Raw genomic sequence first — 18,905 nt, forward strand, 5'->3', positions numbered from 1 at the left:
CATTTAGCTAGCTTTCAATAGGGGTCCCAAAGTATTCCAGGGCAATGTCCCGGATAAAAGTATCTGTGATGGACATGTGCTCTGCGTCAATTGTTAAAAAATCAATTGCGTTTCTTTCGTGCAATTGCCTCAACCCGATGTAATCATTAATATATGAATCCGTTGCATTGAATGGGATTGTTCTTTTTGTAACCGGGTCTACGTCGCAAAACATAGCGCTCTCCTTTGGCACTACCGTAGTATCTTTTGCAAATGTAACCAAGATCAATTTATTAAGCTTAGTAAAGTTATCCACATATGTTGAGTTTTTCACGCTTCTCTCATTATTTATGTCCGCCAAATATAGGGAATGCTCTAAATATTGGTCTAATTGTAATGGGTCTCTATAATATTGTGCCGGTAGTATGCTTCTCTGCACGTTTTCATGCCATACCTGTTTTTTCAAAAGCTCATTCCTTCTTTTACACAACCAATCTTTATCATTTTTGCACAAAGGCATATCCATTACACCCATGTGTGGGCTTCCAAATGTGATCATGTTGTGAATGCTGATGTTTGGACACCGCTCAATCAATCCGCGTAGCAAGATACCACCTTGCGAAAACCCAATGGCGTCGAACGAACCGGCGTTTGACAAGCCGCTGCTAACATGTTGAAGTTGCTGGCATACTTGCTCCACTTGACGGTTAGCATCTCCAAACATGGATTTCTGCTGGTCCCTAGAAGGGTCTTTGTCAATATAAATTGAGTATGTAAATATTCCGGGATACAACTGATCAACAAGTTCATGTACCTTGTGAATCCCTGTAGAATTGTAGTTGTCTCCGAGTCCATGCCATATAATTATAGGTCTATACGGTGGTGGCGATGATGGTGGTGATTGTGTGTTTTGAGTTGGATGAACCAATTTCAACTCTTCAATCTTGTTCTCAAATAGGTATGGGACATTCGTAATCAAATTCTGAAAAGTGAAAAGGTTAAATATGTGCATTTTTGACCAACATGTATGTTTGTATGGGAATGGTATGGTAGTAGAGAGGAAAGGGTGGCGGTAGAAATCAAGTTGATTGCAAAAAAAATACAAAAATGCCCTCCGTGAGGATCGAACTCACGACCTCCTGATGTCCCACATTACGGATAATTATGAGACAAACGTTCTAACCAACTGAACTAGGAAGGCCTATTTGCATGCTCTTGTGTTGATATGATGTTACTAATATACATACTGGTGCCTCGTGACTAAAAAAGGGTTGGTTTGGATTTTATACTGGTTACTCTTTCCACATAAGTTTCCACCTCCTCCTACACAAAAAAAAATGGTATGGTATGGAATACAGCTTATAATTATTTAATAATATAAACTATGTATATTCTCTAAACAAACATAATTATATTCCACTTTATTTCCTCTCTGAACTTTTACATCAACATAGTTAGTACGCAATAAAAGAGTATAGTTTGCAAGTTTCAGTTTACATCTTTAAATTGAATTTGTACCAATTCTCTAGTTTATAGTACAAAGCTTTCAACACACGGTTTTTTGCTTGTAATGGGAATATAGGGTAGCTTAAGTAACTTTCAAATCTACTTTTAGTTCCCTGCTTAGAGAAGGGTAGCTCAAGTAACTTTCAAATCTACTTTTAGTTCCCTGCTTAGAGAATTTTTGAGGGAGAAGGACCACTATGTATTTGTAGCTAAACACATTTGTTACTCACTTTACATAAACAGTATAGAGAAAAAAAAGAAAAAAAAAAAGGAACCTTTCTTTTCAGTAGACAATTAGGGGGGACTTTATTGTACCTTAAAACTCACCAACTTACTCGTACTGGAGGGAAGAATGAAAAAGTGAGATGTGAAAAATTGAAAAAAGATCTTTTAAAACCACAAAGTGAACCTCCGTTTTCCGAAAAAGTACTTGAACTTGATAACACTGATCCCCTAATCAAAAACGAATATTTTACCAAGAATCCGTCATAAGTTGGCTGCGAATAAAATAAATAAAATAAAATAAAAAAAAATAAAATAAAATAAAAAAAGGACAATCAAACCTATTGAGCTTTTGCAATAAAAAGCAAAAGTTCTATAGTGAGCCCAGGTTATACATTTTGCTTGTTACTTCAATATCAAATGGAAGTAACAAATGTTGACTTAAGGTAGTGGGGCTTATCTATAAAACAGAAAAGAATTACTATAAGGAAAAAGTGTGTGTCATCACCAACTTATACCGATTCTTTCAATTTTCGAGTTAGCCTAATAGTTTCTAGCTCTGGCCTAATCAACAGTTCACTAGAAATTTTTTGAGATTTGGGAATCAAAGTTAAGGTATCGTTGTGTACTTTGTAATCCAAAAGATCCTTCACTTGGAATACGTTCTCTATATCCTCAACATGGTAAAGATGATGCAAATTTGCAATAGAAAAATTGTTGACTCCTCCTGTTACATATACTTGTTTAATGGAAATCAAGATCAAAAGACGCCTTATTTTGTCAATTGCAGTTACTGAGGCATTCCAATTTCCAAAAGGTTCGAAACTGAGCTCGTTCAATTTTTCGCACATGGTGGGGACGGAATTGAGATTAGAATGGGACAATGTTTCGCAAAAATTCACAACTAGCTTCAATTTTTCTTTGTAGGTCCCTTCATTTATCACGGCTCCGAGATTTGTTGATTTTTTCATAAAGATACTAGATTGTGCTGGAAAATTTAACAGCGGGATGTTGACCACACTGGAATACCTACTGCCTGGCTGAGAAGCTTGCTCTTCAATGTCTCTTGATAGGGAAACAGACATGGACCTTAGCAAGAAAGTTATCTCTGACTTGAAGGTTTGTGACTGATCAAAAAAATCTTCAATTCTCCTCAATCCTAAAAGGTAATTGATCACGTATAAATATGATATCTCCTGTCGTAGTTGCAAGTTGATAATAGCATCACTGGAAAAGTCAGCGATTTCTTCCGAGGTGTTAATGATCAAATTGGGGAAACTTAAAAGGATCTTAAAGTAGATATCGGCCCTTTTGGAATACGAATCGTCTAAAGGCTCACTATTTAATGAAACTGAAACACAATTGAAAGCGGTAAACTTGTAGAAATTTATCAAATCAGCAAAATTCATACTAATTCCTTTATTTAACAAATCAATTGGAAGCTCGGGATTGTACAAATGAAGTATGGGAATTATCAAAATGGACTTATCTCGCAAGTACAATGTTTTGCTGATTTCTGTCAAAAGCTCTAAATTTTCTCCTCCAGTCCTTTCCACCAAGGTTTGCACATTTTCCAAAATCAACAGGAGAAGCCCTTCTTCTCCTTCTTCTTCTCCTCCTCCTCCTTCTTCTTTCTCTTTCTCCTTATTGTCATCCACTTTGTCAACACGACTATTTTGCAATTCAAAGTCATTGGCTGAAATAATCATACAAAGAACAATTACAAGATCTTGAATTCTAGTTGTGAATTTGTCGATGCAATTGGATGACAAACAAACTTTAAATAGGTCCATTATTTTGCCGATAAACTTTACATATTCGGTTTGAATTGCTGAAACCTGATCAATATTTGATTCGCGATTGGTACTACAAATTTGCTCAAACGCCGCCGTTTTGAGTGTAAGGAGGTTGCTGCTGAGCTCGTAAATGCATTCGATCCAGAGTATTTGGTGGTTTTCAATGGGTGATGTTGAGAGCAAGTCTGTTATTCTTTTTAAAAACACCTCGTATGCATTAACTTTACGTATAACTGCATCAACAGTACCTGTCCATCCTCCATCCGTTAGCTGCTCTGGGATTTTCTCCTCGATAATTTCCCTTACACCAAATAAATTTGCTTCTGTTCGTGAAGAAGAGATTTCCTTCGACATGAATAAGGGCAATGTGAAACGCAACCGTAATACAAGTATTAATTTATAACTATATCAAGAAGAATTTAATAAAATTTATCAAAAAGAAATAACACATGGTAGCTCTAACTAGAAATCTCTAAACCCCCCTTTGCTTTTGCAAAGAAAAACATCACTTCCTCCACTTGAAGCGTCAAGCGTCTGTCAGTAGAAAGGCACCTCTCTTCTACAGATACAAAGTTCTTGTGGTGCAATATTGCCAATCTATCAAAAAAAAACAAAAAAAAATAATGTTTTTCTCTTTTAGTTGATTGTTGGAAAAGGCATCTTTTCGTGGCATTGGGATACAATTTGAAGAAAGTGCGGTTCGTTATCAGGGCTAACAAAACCATGCCTTATTAGAAAATCAACAATCACTAGAGCACAATTAGGCTTGAATCTCTGACCTTTTACAGCAGTTATGACTTCCTTATATGACATCAATTGAAAATCCTCTGCTTCGCCATCTTGAGGTTGGATAATACTTGCATCTTCTTCTTTGAATTTCAAGTCGTAAATAAATTCTACTTCTGGTTGAACTCTTCCGTCTTCTGTAAGGTAGATATATGATACGACGCCAGCGTTTCGCAAGTTTTGTTTCACAAAAGCTTCACTTAACCCGGCTTCCTCAAAACACTCCTTCACTGCAGTTTCCATCAATGTGCGACCAGTTTCTAGTCCTCCTGCAACCGTGTTATCCAACATACCGGGATATGTCGGTTTTGATAAGGATCTTCTTGGTATCCAAAGCTTCAACTCGCCGTTTGATGATTGTTCTAGCGGTATATACCCATTTATGTGGACACCGTAGGTGACCACGCCTATCAACACGGAAAATGCTCTTTCAACGTAAAAATAAGGCACCGACGTTGGATTGTATATAGTGTATGCTTCATTTCTCCACCCTTTGTTCAACAATTCGTCAAGTTCGGCAATGGTTCGCCACCTGGAGGAGACTTCTTCAAAGAGTTTATTACGTTTTTCGAGGGTATCGAAATGGTTTCTAATTCTAATAGTTTTCTTCTCAACATCTATTTCAAACGATGCAACCTCTAGTTGGAAGAATTGCGCTATACGAGGTGATATATAGCCCAATTCCGTAACACCTTCATGATCTAGGAATGTGTAGAATAATTCCGGGCTCTTGAAAGAGTTTACTTTTTCAATAACTGGAAGGAAAGACATACAAGACTAGAAACTGATCATTAATGAAACTATAGTTAATTACCCTTTAGTTTGGAAATTTTTCAATTAAATTTTTGAGCACTACCCGAAAAAGAAAGTTGAGATATACAACACCATCGTTATATTGAGTCTAAATCCAGTTTTAAGAGACTACATCAAGCGGCGGCACTACACATGAGATACTAGCAACCGATCCCACTACCACCACCACTATCGGTTCGGTTGAGTGAGAAATGCATAGTGGATCCAAACGAGTAAATGCTCACCCTAATGGATGATTCTATTTCTCACTAAGCGTTAATGATTTTCTTTGAAAAAAAGAAAAAAAGAAAAAAAAAAAGAAAGCTCTGCTTCAAAAATAGAATAACAAATATAATCACGTGACCCAATAAATAACGCTTTTGCGAATTTCTAGAATTTTTAAAAGTAGACTCTCTCAACAACAACCTAGGCCACGACTCCTTTCATTCATTCATTCGTTTATTTGTTTATTTTTATTTATTTTTTTTTTTGGTTTCCTTTGAAATTAATTTATGTCTAAGCCCTTTCGTTCCAACTCCGCTTTCATTAATGACGTTGAAATTTACCTCCATCCTGTTGTGTGTGGCATTCAATTACGACCCCACATTTTTTTTTACCCACAGTTAGCGCGACATCATCTATGTGGAGTGAAAACTATGTTTAAATATATTCGTCCAATTGCCGTAAACGGTGCAGGACTCGAAGTTCTAAGCCAAGCTGTCTATGGCAATGGATTATTTTTTTTTTTTTCACTTTTAGTTTATTGAGGTGGCAGACAAGAGTCTACAAGTGGTTGCATTAATTTTCGAAACTTTCTGAAATCACGCAGATTCCATTTATTCGTAGCTTGAGTAACACAAAAAGTTTCTCTATAACAAGATATAAAAGCAAGACCTATCAAAATAAGACTTGTCAAAACAACAAGACACATATAAGTCAAGAGTGTCAGTGGGAGCAAGTGTCATGTCAGTGGGGGGCTAGTGCCATATCAGTAGGAGTAAGTGTCATGTCAGTGGGAGCAAGTGTCATGTTAGTGGGGGGCTAGTGTCATATCAGTTGGAGCTAGTGTGCTCCACTATCTCGCTCTGCTCGATAGTGTCATTTTTTTATTCCCCAGTTGGTTGTGTCTTCAACGGTAAAATTCTCGGTAATGCATTTTGTTTTCTTTTCTTTTCTTTTTTTTTTTTCCCTCGCTGTGCTTTACCCGTTAGAAACGCCGAAGGAAAGTATATTCCGGCAAAAATGCATATTGCTCATAATTTGCACCCCAGTTACAAGTTGGTCACAACTTGCCCCAGTTTTAGTTTTCAGTTACTCCACAACATACAGCCAATTGGCATCAGAATAGTCTATTGCCCTAGATAAGTTCTAGTAACTACAAGTAGAAACAGCTCGGTATTGAAAGCGAAACTGGAGGATTAGGTTAGGTTTTTCTTTTTTTTTTCCTGCTCACTATGAAACATATATAGTTTAGATCTCTAGAGGCCCCCCCCCCAATAGCATTAGTAGGTTATTAGAGACTAATTGCGAAGCAATCGCTAGCGACTTGCTATATAGGGAAATTTCTACGCAATTAGTCTATAATAACCTACTACACCATGAAACTCTATAGATCTATTATACGTCATTAGTCTCTCTCTCTCTCTCTCTCTCTCTCTTTCTCTCTCCCCGCCTTTAGATGCTACCGTCTTCGGCTGCTACCGCCAATCAACCCCAAACACTTGTTACATAAAATGTATTACGGTTCTAATATGCAGCATTTGCTACATAGTCCGAGTCTGAGCAGCGTCAAGTATATAAGCCTCTCAAAAGTCAACTAGATTGATTTCAATAACAACAATAAAAAAATAAGGCAATACAAGTGTTTCTTTTGCAATACAAGTTTCTTTTGCAATACAAGTTTCTATTGTAATACAAGTTTCTTTTGCAATTCTTTTTATTATTGCAAGTATTTGATAGAGCCAGTTTATCGCTAGTAGAAATACAAGGATGAGCGCAGTTGGACTTGAGAATGGAGTTTCAAAACTCGCTATTAATCAAGATAGAGACTCAAACGAGACAGGTCAATCTTTACCGTTTAGTCTAAATCAGGATTATATAGATAATCCTTTTAGCGGTAAGAAGGATCAGTTTGACCAAGTGCTTGATGTGCTTGACTCCACAGGTTTTATCCCCGAGCCGCTATTAGAATCGGAAGCAAAATGGTTTTATGAATCTTTGGGTATTGATGATGTCTTTTTTGCTAGACTGTCGCCAGAGGAAATCGCGGGACATATACATGCTTTATATGCCTGTAAAGTACAAGCGTTTGCAAATTCAGGAGAACAGCCATTGATCTCATACAAGAGAGAAGCTGAGGATCATGCTGTGTTTTTCGATACAATCGACGCACACGTTTACCAAAGAAACGTATTTGAAGAAAGAATCGACGATAAGTACATTGATCCGTTTGATGGTTCAGCAAAGAGTTACCGTTTAGAGTATTTCTGCTCACCATTGAAATACGAAACTGACCCTATTCTCAATGGTGTTTACTCACAGAATAAGAACTTGGGAGAGCAATACGTTCGATTGTTTTTCGTCTACAAAAACCACTTTAATCCTTTAAATGGTAAAGTTTCCAAGGAAGAAACTGATATCAACAAGATTGGTGATACAACTTTTTTGAAAATTGCTTCTCCACATACAAAGTCTCTCTACGAAAGTATAAACAAAGAAGTCATCACCTCTGCTGGGCCCATTATTAAGCATTTTCCAATTGACCAAAGTGAGGAGTATAGAGTCATTATTGGATATCGACAACATTCTGCCCCCAGGTATAATTCAGGTTTGAGCGATTTGGCCAATTACTATAAATTGCAAACCACTAGAAAATACATTGAGCAGTTTGCAAATGGTGTTACTATCATCTCAATGTATGTAACCTCGAAACTGAGAAAGTCATCAGTGGACTTGTCAATTTATCAAGTGATCAAGGAGGCTTCTTTGTTATACTGTATTCCTCACAACTTCTTCCACGATAGACTTATTCAAGGAGATTTATCCCTACAAGAATCCATTTATGCACAATCAGGTGTAATATTTGTTACGCATTTCTTGAATCGGTTAGGACCAGAATATACTAAACTATCATCATTATTGGACCCTTCAAAATCTACTGAACATGCTGAAGTTTTGAATAGTTTGAAGAAAAGGTTAAGAGCTGAAACGTACACTCAGGAATATATCAAGGAGGTGTTCAATGTGAGAAGTGAAATTGTTCGCAAATTGTATCGTCAATTTGCTGATGTTCACTATATCAGATCTTCAATGGAAAAAACTTTATCGTATCAAAGATTATCGCAAATATCTCCCGTTGGATCAGAAGAAGAGTTTGAAAACTTGTTGAGTAGAGAATGCTCACAAAATGAGCATCATGCAATTGTGTTGAGGGCTTTGTACACATTCAACAAGGCGATATTGAAAACCAATTTCTACACACCCACAAAAGTCGCCTTGTCATTCAGATTGGACCCATCGTTTTTACCAGAAGCGGAATATCCAGAGCGTCCTTATGGTATGTTTTTTGTTGTTGGCTCAGAGTTTAGAGGCTTTCACATTAGATTCAGAGACATTGCTCGAGGTGGTATCAGAATCGTGAGACTGAGATCATTAGACGCCTACAATGTCAATGCTCGTAATCTCTTTGATGAAAATTATAACTTGGCAAACACACAACAACGTAAGAACAAGGATATTCCAGAAGGAGGATCCAAAGGTGTGATTTTGTTAGATGCCGGATCTGCTCAAGATCGTTCACAAGCAAGTTTTGAAAAATATATAGATGCATTGATTGATTTACTTTTGAAGCAACATATTCCTGGTGTTAAGGATAATTATGTTGACTTGTACAATAAGCCGGAAATTTTGTTCTTGGGTCCTGATGAAGGTACTGCTGGCTATGTCAATTGGGCCACTTTACATGCAAGAGCAAGAGGAGCTCCTTGGTGGAAGTCGTTCTTGACTGGTAAATCGCCACAACTTGGTGGTATACCACATGATAAGTATTCCATGACCACCTTATCGGTTCGTGCCTATGTTAATAAGATTTACGAAAAATTAAACATTGATGATTCCACGATTCGCAAGTTTCAAACTGGTGGACCTGATGGTGATTTGGGATCCAATGAGATTTTATTATCCAGAAATGAGAATTATGTTGGTATTGTTGATGGATCGGGTGTCATTTGTGATCCAACTGGATTGGATAAGGGAGAGTTGATCAGATTAGCCAAGGAGAGGAAAATGATTGAACATTATGACAGATCAAAACTATCCCCAAATGGATATATTGTTTTGGTTGATGATATGGATGTTACCTTACCAAACGGTCAAGTGGTCACGAGTGGGGTTGCATTTAGAAACACTTTCCATTTGAAATTGAAGAAGCAGTATGGTGTAAATGGAGTAGACCTTTTCGTTCCATGTGGTGGTAGACCAGCAGCCATTGACACAAACAATGTGCATGAATTAATTGACGATAAAACCGGCAAGTCTGTTGTTCCCTACTTTGTTGAAGGTGCCAATTTGTTCATTACACAATCTGCTAAATTGATTTTGGAGAAAGCAGGGATTATTATTTTCAAAGACGCATCAACAAATAAAGGTGGTGTGACTTCGTCTTCCCTTGAAGTTCTTGCTGCTCTTGCCTTTGATGACAAGGGATTTTTGGAAAATATGTGTGTTAATTCTGAAACTGGCACTAAACCTGAATTTTATGAGAAATTTGTTAAAGATGTTCAAAACAAGATTGTATTGAATGCCAATGCTGAATTTGAAGCTCTTTGGAGATTGCATCAGGACACTGGTATTCCATTTACCATATTATCGGACAAATTATCGCTCGCTATTAATAAGTTGGGCGATGAATTAGCAAACTCAAAGGAGTTATGGGAAGATGATGTTGATTTTAGAAATGCCGTATTATTGGACTCCTTGCCACCTTTGTTGTTGGAAAAAATTGGTATCGAAAATGTACTTGCCCGTGTTCCAAAGGCGTATTTGAAAGCAATATTTGCTACACATTTGGCTTCTAGCTTTGTATACTCAAGAGGTATCGATTCAAATCCTGCTAAATTTTTGGAATTCATAAGTAACCTTCGAAAACAATTTATTAAAAGGGGCTTGTTGAAGTATTAAGTGTGGGGGCAAGATGTGAAGGAGCGAGAGAAAAAGGGGGTATGTGTCTGTGTATGATGTATAAGAAGTAACTTTAACTATTTATCAAGATATAGACGACTAGTGATAATCCATATATAATTTGTTTATCATCTTTGTGCATGAACTTGGTCAAACAAAGGCTTTAATGCAGAAACTGTGACTCCAAGTTTATACAAAAAAACGCAATTACTGTGTTGCTAAACCTTGAGTAATTCTACAATCACATACAACCTATACATCAGTTCTTCTCTAGTAGTAAACTAATGTATGAAAGGGATAGGGTACAATCTTCACAGTGTTCGCACCTCTATTCTTATCTCAATTATAAACCAAGTCGAATTTTTCAAACTTTAAATCTAGAGTACTCGTACTTTAGAATATTTCCAGCATTAACATCCTACACCTGGTTCTTCTTCTCCCCTTGTTCTTTAGCCTCATAATCTACTTCGGCAACAATTTTACTACGAGCTTGAACTTCTTCATTAATCTTTGTAGAAACATAGTCCCCAATTACCGCAACTAACATCGTGGAAAACCCAATGTAGTATCTCACTTTCAAGGGCAATGACATCCATTTTTGATATAGTCCCATTGGTCAAACGGCAATGTCTTGTCCTTGGCTACTTTGTTGCTGATGTTTTATGCCCTAGTTTCTCTTTTGGGGTTTTTTTTTTTTTTTTTTTTTTTGATCTTTATTCTTTTCAATTGTACAAGATGAGATGGAATGGTTACGATTAGCAAAAGACTTTCAGGTTCAAAAACAAAGCTTCCACCTTGTTGTTTGAGATTTCACCCTGAGGACTCAAGTAAGATTTATATTGGAACTTATAAGTTAGAAGACAATGGGCGGAAACATGGATCTCTTGATTATTACCATTATGATCCATCAGAGCAAAGACTAGTTCTTGTTCAAGCTATAATGACCGAAGCTGCAATATTGGACATGAAATTCAACCCTAATGACACCTCTATTTTAGTTTCGGCTCATTCAAATGGGCACATAATGCTATGGACTGTATCTAGTGGTGAAGGACCAATTTTGATTAAGGATATCGCAGTAGATGAAGATACTTTAATCACATCTATATTTTTTAGCCCTGTCCATCAAAACTTGATGCTCTTGACGCTTACTAATGGTAGTCTGGCTGTTTTTGATCTTGAAAACTGCACGCCTACTTTGCTAGAGACTCAACATTCTTTGGAATGTTGGACAGGGTCATTTGGCGGATTGGGTCATTTACAAGATGTTGTGTATACAGGTGGTGATGACTCCCAATTGATTGCTCATGATCTCAGAATGGCAACTGCGATATGGACATTGAAGAAAGGTCATGATGCAGGCGTTGTCAGCATACTATCTCCTACTACAAGATGGAATAGCAGCAAGTCGAATTTGTTGTGGACCGGTTCGTACGATGATCATCTACGAGTTTGGGATCTACGGTGTATCAGCAGCTCAAATCCTAATCTTCTTCCGAATAGAATGCCAATAAATCTATATAAAGAAAATTTAAACGGTGGTGTTTGGAGACTTATCCCCAGCCCTAATGATAGCCGAATATTGAGTTGTTGCATGTACGATGGTGCTCGAATCATTGACGCCCTGGATGTCAACTTTCAAGTACAAAGATACTTCAAAGGCGATCATGAGAGTATGTGCTATGGTGGTGATTGGTCAAGCGATGGAAAGGTTGTGGCAACGTGCTCTTTTTATGACAACGTGGTACAAATCTGGTCTCCAAATGAAACTTGAGTAAATGTGCATTAAGGTATTGACCGCTATGATACATACATTACATACATACATACATTACATACATGCATACATGTATATATACATGTATATATACATGTACATACAATGTACAGCTTACTCTTCTAAGAGTAAAGACTCAAGTCCAATGGAATAGATGAACCTCTTCCGCTTGGATATAGCTTTTGAACTTTTTCAAATCTTCTCGGATTTGGCAATGAATTAGCGTTTACAAATTTGAATCGTTTATCATCAATAACAACTTTTTGACCATTGCTTTTGCCTGTTGCTGAGCCATTAATGGTGAATGTCAGAGCCGAGACTTTTCTTAATGATAAACCAGCATCTTGTTTAGAGTCCAAGCCGTTATTTTTTGGTACGCTGGTAGACCTCATAGGTGTCAGTCCTTGTGGAGGTAAAGGGGGTGGGGATTTTTTGAATTTAGGAGCTGAAGGAGCCGGTTCTGTTGGTGGTGCGGGTGGATCTAGGTTTGGTGCTTTGACTGGTTCTTTATGAGGATGAAATTTGGGAGCTTGTGGTGTTGCAATAGGCATTGGGATAGACAATGGAATGGCTGGAGAAGTAGGCTCAGCATCTCTCATGGATGGTAGTGATGATGGTGGTGGTGGTGGTGGTGGCGCCGGAGTGGGAGCAGTCACTGGCGGAGCTGGTGGTTTAGTCTTTTGAGGTTGTGGTAATGTAAACGGAACTGGAGGAATCGGGCTCTTCGTGATGTTTTCTTTGAACATTGCGAGTTTAGCCGACTTGGGCTTTTGCAGCGAAGGAGTAGGGGTTTTATCATTTGCAGCAGTCGAGTAAGAGTTGCGACTACCGTCAATCACGAAATCATCATTTCTTTTTGCGTTGATTTGGGCCAAAAATGGGAGAGAGCCACTAGGTGCTGGAATAGGTTTGGAACTTGAAGCTTTTGCACTTGAGTTAGCCGGAGGTAACGTCAGAGGAGGTGGAGGTGCTGGTGGTGCAGGAGGTGCTGGTGGTGCAGGAGGTGCTGGTGGTGCAGGAGGTGCTGGTGGTGCAGGAGGTGCTGGTGGTGCAGGAGGTGCTGGTGGTGCAGGAGGTGCTGGTGGTGCAGGAGGTGCAGGTGGTGCAGGAGGTGCTGGTGGTGCAGGAGGTGCTGGTGGCATAGATGGTGCAGGTGGTGCTGGTGGCATAGATGGTGCAGGAGGTGCAGGCAGTGCAGGAGGTGGTGGTGGTCTTGTGACAGGTATTGAAGGAACTTGCAGAGGTTTGGAAGCATTGGATGATGGGAGACGCGATGCAGTTAACGACAGTATTGATGGTTTCTTTTGATGAGATTTGGAACCAGTATCAACATTTTCAATGACATTTTTATCATCTCTTTTCGCGTTTATTTCCGCAAGGAAAGGTAGTCCACTGGGACGTATCAGAGGAGCCGAAGGTATTGCCAGGTTTGATTTGTTTGCTGGTTGCATTGTATGTGAAGGTGCTGGTGGTGCTGGTGGTGGTGCTGGTGGTGCTGGTGGCGGCGGCGGCGGTGCAGCTGAAGGTGTTTTCATATTCGGTCTATTTGCTATTGGCACTGCAGGGGGTGGAGGTGCAGAAGTCGGGATTGGAGGTGGGCCCGATGGTAGAGGCGGAGGTTTGCTGACCTCTTCAATTGAAGATATCGAACTACTTTGAAGGTGATTTGACTTTTTTGGTCTCGTTGGTGGTAGTTTTGGCGGCATACTTGGTGGAAGACCAACTGGAGGGGGTGGTGCTGGTGGTACTGTAGCTTTATTATTGTGTGAGTTTAAGTTGGGTATTTTAGGCGCCGATGGTGGCACAACTCCTGCACGATTATCTACTCGCTTCAATTTTGGCATGCCTCCAGCAAAAATATCACCCAATTGAGGTACCCCAGCTGGGACCTGAGGCGCAGTTTTCGTCGAATTATTGCTAGGGGTTGATGTAGATATAGATGACAGCTGTTTAGTATCAATCATGGGCTTGGATTTGTCCACAGTTACTGCCTTTTTCAACTTTGCTCCTTTTCTAATATCGCCAAGTAAAGCATTTCTTCCTTGAGCAACTGCAGGCGGTGGTCTTGCTGGCAAATCGCCCAGCCCAGATGGCAGTCCCAACAGTGGTGGAGGCCCTGGAGGCGGCGGTGGCGGCGGTGGAGGCGGCGGTGCAGCCATCTTTCTGACTCACGTCTTATCTCAAAAATAAAGTTAGCTGTCTAATAGACAGACATATTAACTATTTAATTGGGAATATCAAGTAGATGGAAAAAGTAGAGCTTTTGTGTCATTGACAAAAAATTGACGAAATGGCCACGACTGGGCTGGAACATCTTTTTTTTTTTTTTTTTTTTTTTTTTACAAAATTTCTTTTTCACTGATTAAATGATCTAGTNAAAAAAAATTGACGAAATGGCCACGACTGGGCTGGAAAATTTTTTTTTTTTTTTTTTTTTTTTTTGCAGCTATTATTAAAAAAAATCTATAACTCTATATACAATGTAATGTAATTTTATATTATATTATTTGACCCCCCAGGATAAGTTATCGTAGCCAAAGAGCCATGGGCCAACAGTGTGTCTTGCAACTATCATTGAGATGCCAATTACAAACTGAATTGCCAATATTAGTAAGCAGAGTCTATCCTCACGCAATGGTCCGAACCAAACCAAAGTGAGGTTAATAATTGTCATATTGCTAAACTTTACAATCTTTTTCAGGGACACGTCTCTCTCCAACTTTATCAAGCCAAAAAACTCTAGTGAGGTTAGCATCCATGTGTTTAATGTCGAGGACTCCTTTTTTATTTCGCCAAAACTAGGGTACATGAGACCATCCTCAGGATTAAATCTAGGTAATCTATGTCTCGGACATGGCACGATATGAAATAGTTGAGGCACCGAGTATACAAAGTTCAATGTTTGTGGTATCAAGAATAACAATAATGTCTTTGAAAAATGACCCAAAATCCCCACAATGGCAAACACCATTCCGCTAAAGTAACAATAAGTATCGCCTACAAACACTTTTGCAGGAAACCAGTTGTACTGCAACAAGGCCAAGGAAACCCCCAAGAATGGAAGGATGAAAATAACTGAAAACAAGTGGGAATCGTGTGCCGCTTGAGAAATATTTGGGGAGACCAAATAGCAAAAATCATTGATCAAAAATATAGCTGCTAATATGATAGACTGGCCAACTTCCAATCCATTTATACCTGCAAGGATATTGATTGAATTTGGCGCAAAAATGGAAATAGCCGACATGTACACGTAGTAGAAAACACCCAAATCAATTAATTTTGGAGCATCGTTGGGAATGACATAATCTGATTGTAGAGTTCTAAACGATAATCCTGAGATCGAAGTTACCAAATGATTGCCATTTTTGACAAAGAAATTGATGGTATCTAAAAGGTAAACACCGCCCGGCAAATCAGTGAAAAATTTTGGAACAACAATTGAAGTAACACTAAAGTCAACATAGTAAACAATGAGCAACGGTAATGAGGCTATTGCCGGCAAGAAAAACTTGTCTCTCCAGCGTATATCAAATAAATCGTCTAACAAACCAATCACCGTGGTACCTTGTAAGCATAAAACGGCACTCAAGTACTCTGCGAGCTTATTGTGTGGAAATAAGTTGTTTTGTTTCAATGCTTGGTATTGACTCGTGTAGTTTTCCGAGATAATTTTATCATTAGCTAACGAACCAAACGAAACCAAATACTTGAAAAAGACAAAAGGTATCAATCCAAACATCAAGAGCAAATATGTAGCTGCTGCTACTAAACCCATGGTCTCGGGTATTTCCTTAACCGGAGCTCGTTTTGACATATCTTTTCCCTTGAGGCCGATTTTAATAAAACTCGCGCCAACCTTGGGTATTACCAGTATAGTAATTACATACCCAATAACAGCAAATGCCACCAGAGTACGAAGCGGATTGTTCGGAGCAATCGCCACAATTGCACCTATAAACAAAGACGTACGGATAGCCTTGCTAAACACCCCTCTACTATACATTTTTTTTCTCTCACTTATTACTTTACTAAACCTGATCAAGAAACTTCAAGCTTATAAGAAAAGATGGAGAAATAAAAGAAAAATAAATGTCAATAGTAAAAAAAAAAAACTAATCAAATAACAAACGTGCTCACTAAAAAAGTTAAGAGAGAGAGAGAAAGAGAGAAAGAGAGAAAGAGAGAAAGAGAAAGAAAGAGAGAGGAGAAAGAGAGATGGTTTGTTAGTTTTGTTGGTAAAAGATGAAACCATTTATTACAGGTCATGAGGAATTGATACATGATATTAGATACGACTTTTATGGCAAAACCATTGCCACTTGTTCATCAGACCAGCATATAAAAGTATTTGACTTTGAAGCGTCGACAGGATCGTGGATACTTAACGATCTGTGGAAAGCTCATGATTCGCTGGTAGTCAAGGTTTCTTGGGCACATCCGGGGTTCTCGACTTCGAAAATATTAGCGTCATGCTCGTTTGACAGGACAGTAAAAATTTGGCAGGAGCAGCCAGATGAAATGCATGGATCGGGCCGAAGGTGGATGCGGTTAGCGACGTTGAATGAATCGCATGCGCCGATATATGATGTGGCGTTTGCACCGAGTCACTTGGGGTTGAAATTGGGATGTGTTGGAAGTGACGGTGTATTTAGAATTTACGAATCTTTAGAGCCCAATGACTTGACTAGCTGGGGTCTAACGACAGAGTTGCCTATCTTGAATCATCTGCTACCTGCTAAAAATTTACAGAGTAGTTTTAGAATTGAGTGGTGCCATTCCAAATTTACCTCAACCGAAAAGTTTATAGTGGTAGCTTTGGATCAAGGTTTTGTTTACCAAAATGTACCGAAACGGACTGATAGTAGAGAAGACAGTGGTGAAAAATACGTAAAGATATGCAATTTACCAGAACATAATGGATTGATTCGGTCTGTTAGCTGGGCCCCTTCAATGGGACGCAGTTACCATCTCATTGCAACAGGTTGTAAAGATGGTTACGTGCGAATCTTTAAGGCTAGTGAAAATTCTTCAGGTAGCTTTAAAGTCGAGCTCCTTGCGAAATTGAACGATCATAAATCAGAAGTGTGGAGAGTAAACTGGAACACGACTGGAACTATTCTATCTTCCGCTGGTGATGATGGGAAATTGAGGCTATGGAAATGTAATTATTTGAGTGAATGGAAGTGCATGAGTGTGATCAATACCAGTAACAGATCTGACAATCGCAGTATAGAAAACGAAGCTAACAAGCTTAAATGAAAGTTGTTGTTATTTTTGTTTTTGTTTCTTGTTTAGTTGATCCCACATTTGCTCGTCTTCTGCTTCTTCCTCTTCTCTTTTTCGCTTTTGATCCTCATCTTCTTCATCCTCATCGTCTATAATAAGTAAAGAACTAGCTTCAACCCCCAAGTAAACTTTTGCCAATACCTGGCGAGTATCTAGATCGAAAACTCGAAGATATCTATCAAGACCAGCAAAGGTAGCTAATTCTTCATGAATTTGAACACCAAAAGTTGCACCTGTATTTCCTCCTGTAAATTTTCCTAAAAGTTTTGGAACAGGCTTGATAATATTGCCCGCAGAAGCAGAGTTTGTTTTGAAAGCTTTATCATCGATTTGTGTCAAGGAATACTTGGCAATCATATTATGCGTATCGGTTACAATGACCTCGTTCTCCTCCTCACTTGCAAATGTTAATGTTACAATAGGTTTTTCTGCAACTTGAAAATCCTTAATAGGTCTTCTACCATGAGCTGTATCGTAAATCCTCAATTGTCCATATCGTGTTGAGGTTATGAGATTGTAGTGTTTGCAACTACCCTCTTTCTTATCACTAAAAAACAAGACATTCGTAATCCAAATCGGAACTCTTAGATTCAAGTGATCATTTTTGACATTTTTTGCTTTAAAGATTGTCTTTGGACTGAAAACCAACCTATAATCCTCCTTTTTGAAAATTGTACTATTCACTTTAGCATCGTAAAGCTCAACTATTTGGAGATCATTCTCCTTTCCTCCATAAGCGAATACATTTTCTCGACGTGGATTATTAGTAAAGGCACTAATTGGGCCTGAGTTTGATAAATTAATTAATAATGGCTCAAATTTGAAATCCCCAATGTATATGACAAACACTTTTCCCGATTCATAAGCTACAAATACACTGTCCAATTTCTCTGCTTTTACCAATGCCACGGGTTTGTCGTCCTTTTCGACAGGTATTCTATAATCATGCAAATGCTCAAATAGTGTCTCTTCGTTTGCATCGTCCTTATTTGCTTTATCGTTTTCTTTCTCTTCTTTTTCCTCAAAATCAAATATGGACAAGATCCCACCATACCTTGAGGCAATGAGATACTGATAATTGTAGTTCAACAAATGTATTATCCTTGACCCATAATTAGAATATGGTTGTATCAAACAATTCGTAATTGCTTCGGGTTGTATAGCATCCTGTTTGGAAGTATCTGTACCCCTTTTAAAAATCGCTAGCTTCGCGCCTCCCGTATCATCTGACGATACTAACACTTTCATTATGAATTTGGATTTCGATGGGGCCTATTTGGGGGTTCCGATGAGCTTTGAAAAAGAAGTTTTGTAACATTTTTCAAAGATGCTACCAATTGAATTGTTTTTTTTTTTTTTTTTTTTTTGCAGCCTTTTGCGATGGGATCAATCAACCGCATCGAATTGGGTTGTACTCTTATACCAGTACTTTTTTTTTTGCATGAGTACTCTTACATCAGAAAGGCTATCTCTTGGTGAGTCATGAATTCATGAAACAACTGTGTTTTTGCACCCAGACCTATTACAGACTTTCAAAGGTTATGTTATTGATTGGACCCTTGGGTCTTGATTAAGAAATC

The 18,905-nt window shown here is 38.4% G+C and overlaps 7 protein-coding genes across 7 annotated transcripts; 2 read left to right on the forward strand and 5 right to left on the reverse strand. All coding sequences in view use genetic code 12, as the record gives it.

Moving 5' to 3' along the window:
• Positions 1–7: 7 nt before the first annotated feature.
• On the reverse strand, positions 8–991 carry KGF56_003530 (uncharacterized protein; the record flags this gene model as incomplete). Its single annotated transcript, XM_049324871.1, has 1 exon — positions 8–991. The coding sequence occupies one exon, from the start codon at positions 989–991 to the stop codon at positions 8–10; it is 984 nt and encodes a 327-aa protein (XP_049179459.1).
• A 1,228-nt stretch (positions 992–2,219) lies between these two features.
• KGF56_003531 (NUDIX hydrolase) lies at positions 2,220–5,060 on the reverse strand (the record flags this gene model as incomplete). Its single annotated transcript, XM_049324872.1, has 2 exons — positions 2,220–3,848; positions 4,221–5,060. The coding sequence occupies 2 exons, from the start codon at positions 5,058–5,060 to the stop codon at positions 2,220–2,222; spliced, it is 2,469 nt and encodes an 822-aa protein (XP_049179460.1).
• A 2,010-nt stretch (positions 5,061–7,070) lies between these two features.
• GDH2 (glutamate dehydrogenase (NAD(+))) lies at positions 7,071–12,033 on the forward strand (the record flags this gene model as incomplete). The annotated part of the gene is made up of 2 exons (XM_049324873.1): positions 7,071–10,252; positions 11,067–12,033. The coding sequence occupies 2 exons, from the start codon at positions 7,071–7,073 to the stop codon at positions 12,031–12,033; spliced, it is 4,149 nt and encodes a 1,382-aa protein (XP_049179461.1).
• Positions 12,034–12,158: 125 nt separating this feature from the next.
• On the reverse strand, positions 12,159–14,195 carry VRP1 (Vrp1p; the record flags this gene model as incomplete). Its single annotated transcript, XM_049324874.1, has 1 exon — positions 12,159–14,195. The coding sequence occupies one exon, from the start codon at positions 14,193–14,195 to the stop codon at positions 12,159–12,161; it is 2,037 nt and encodes a 678-aa protein (XP_049179462.1).
• A 344-nt stretch (positions 14,196–14,539) lies between these two features.
• ALG7 (UDP-N-acetylglucosamine--dolichyl-phosphate N-acetylglucosaminephosphotransferase) lies at positions 14,540–15,853 on the reverse strand (the record flags this gene model as incomplete). Its single annotated transcript, XM_049324876.1, has 1 exon — positions 14,540–15,853. The coding sequence occupies one exon, from the start codon at positions 15,851–15,853 to the stop codon at positions 14,540–14,542; it is 1,314 nt and encodes a 437-aa protein (XP_049179463.1).
• A 428-nt stretch (positions 15,854–16,281) lies between these two features.
• Positions 16,282–17,298, forward strand: SEH1 (Seh1p; the record flags this gene model as incomplete). Its single annotated transcript, XM_049324877.1, has 1 exon — positions 16,282–17,298. One exon carries the CDS (start codon positions 16,282–16,284, stop codon positions 17,296–17,298), a length of 1,017 nt encoding a protein of 338 aa, XP_049179464.1.
• A 9-nt stretch (positions 17,299–17,307) lies between these two features.
• On the reverse strand, positions 17,308–18,573 carry NSA1 (ribosome biosynthesis protein; the record flags this gene model as incomplete). Its single annotated transcript, XM_049324878.1, has 1 exon — positions 17,308–18,573. One exon carries the CDS (start codon positions 18,571–18,573, stop codon positions 17,308–17,310), a length of 1,266 nt encoding a protein of 421 aa, XP_049179465.1.
• Positions 18,574–18,905: the final 332 nt, after the last annotated feature.

The sequence above is a fragment of the Candida oxycetoniae genome (genome assembly GCF_023343755.2).
Source record: "Candida oxycetoniae strain CBS 10844 chromosome Unknown scaffold36, whole genome shotgun sequence".
In the NCBI taxonomy this organism is placed as follows: domain Eukaryota; kingdom Fungi; phylum Ascomycota; class Pichiomycetes; order Serinales; family Debaryomycetaceae; genus Lodderomyces; species Lodderomyces oxycetoniae.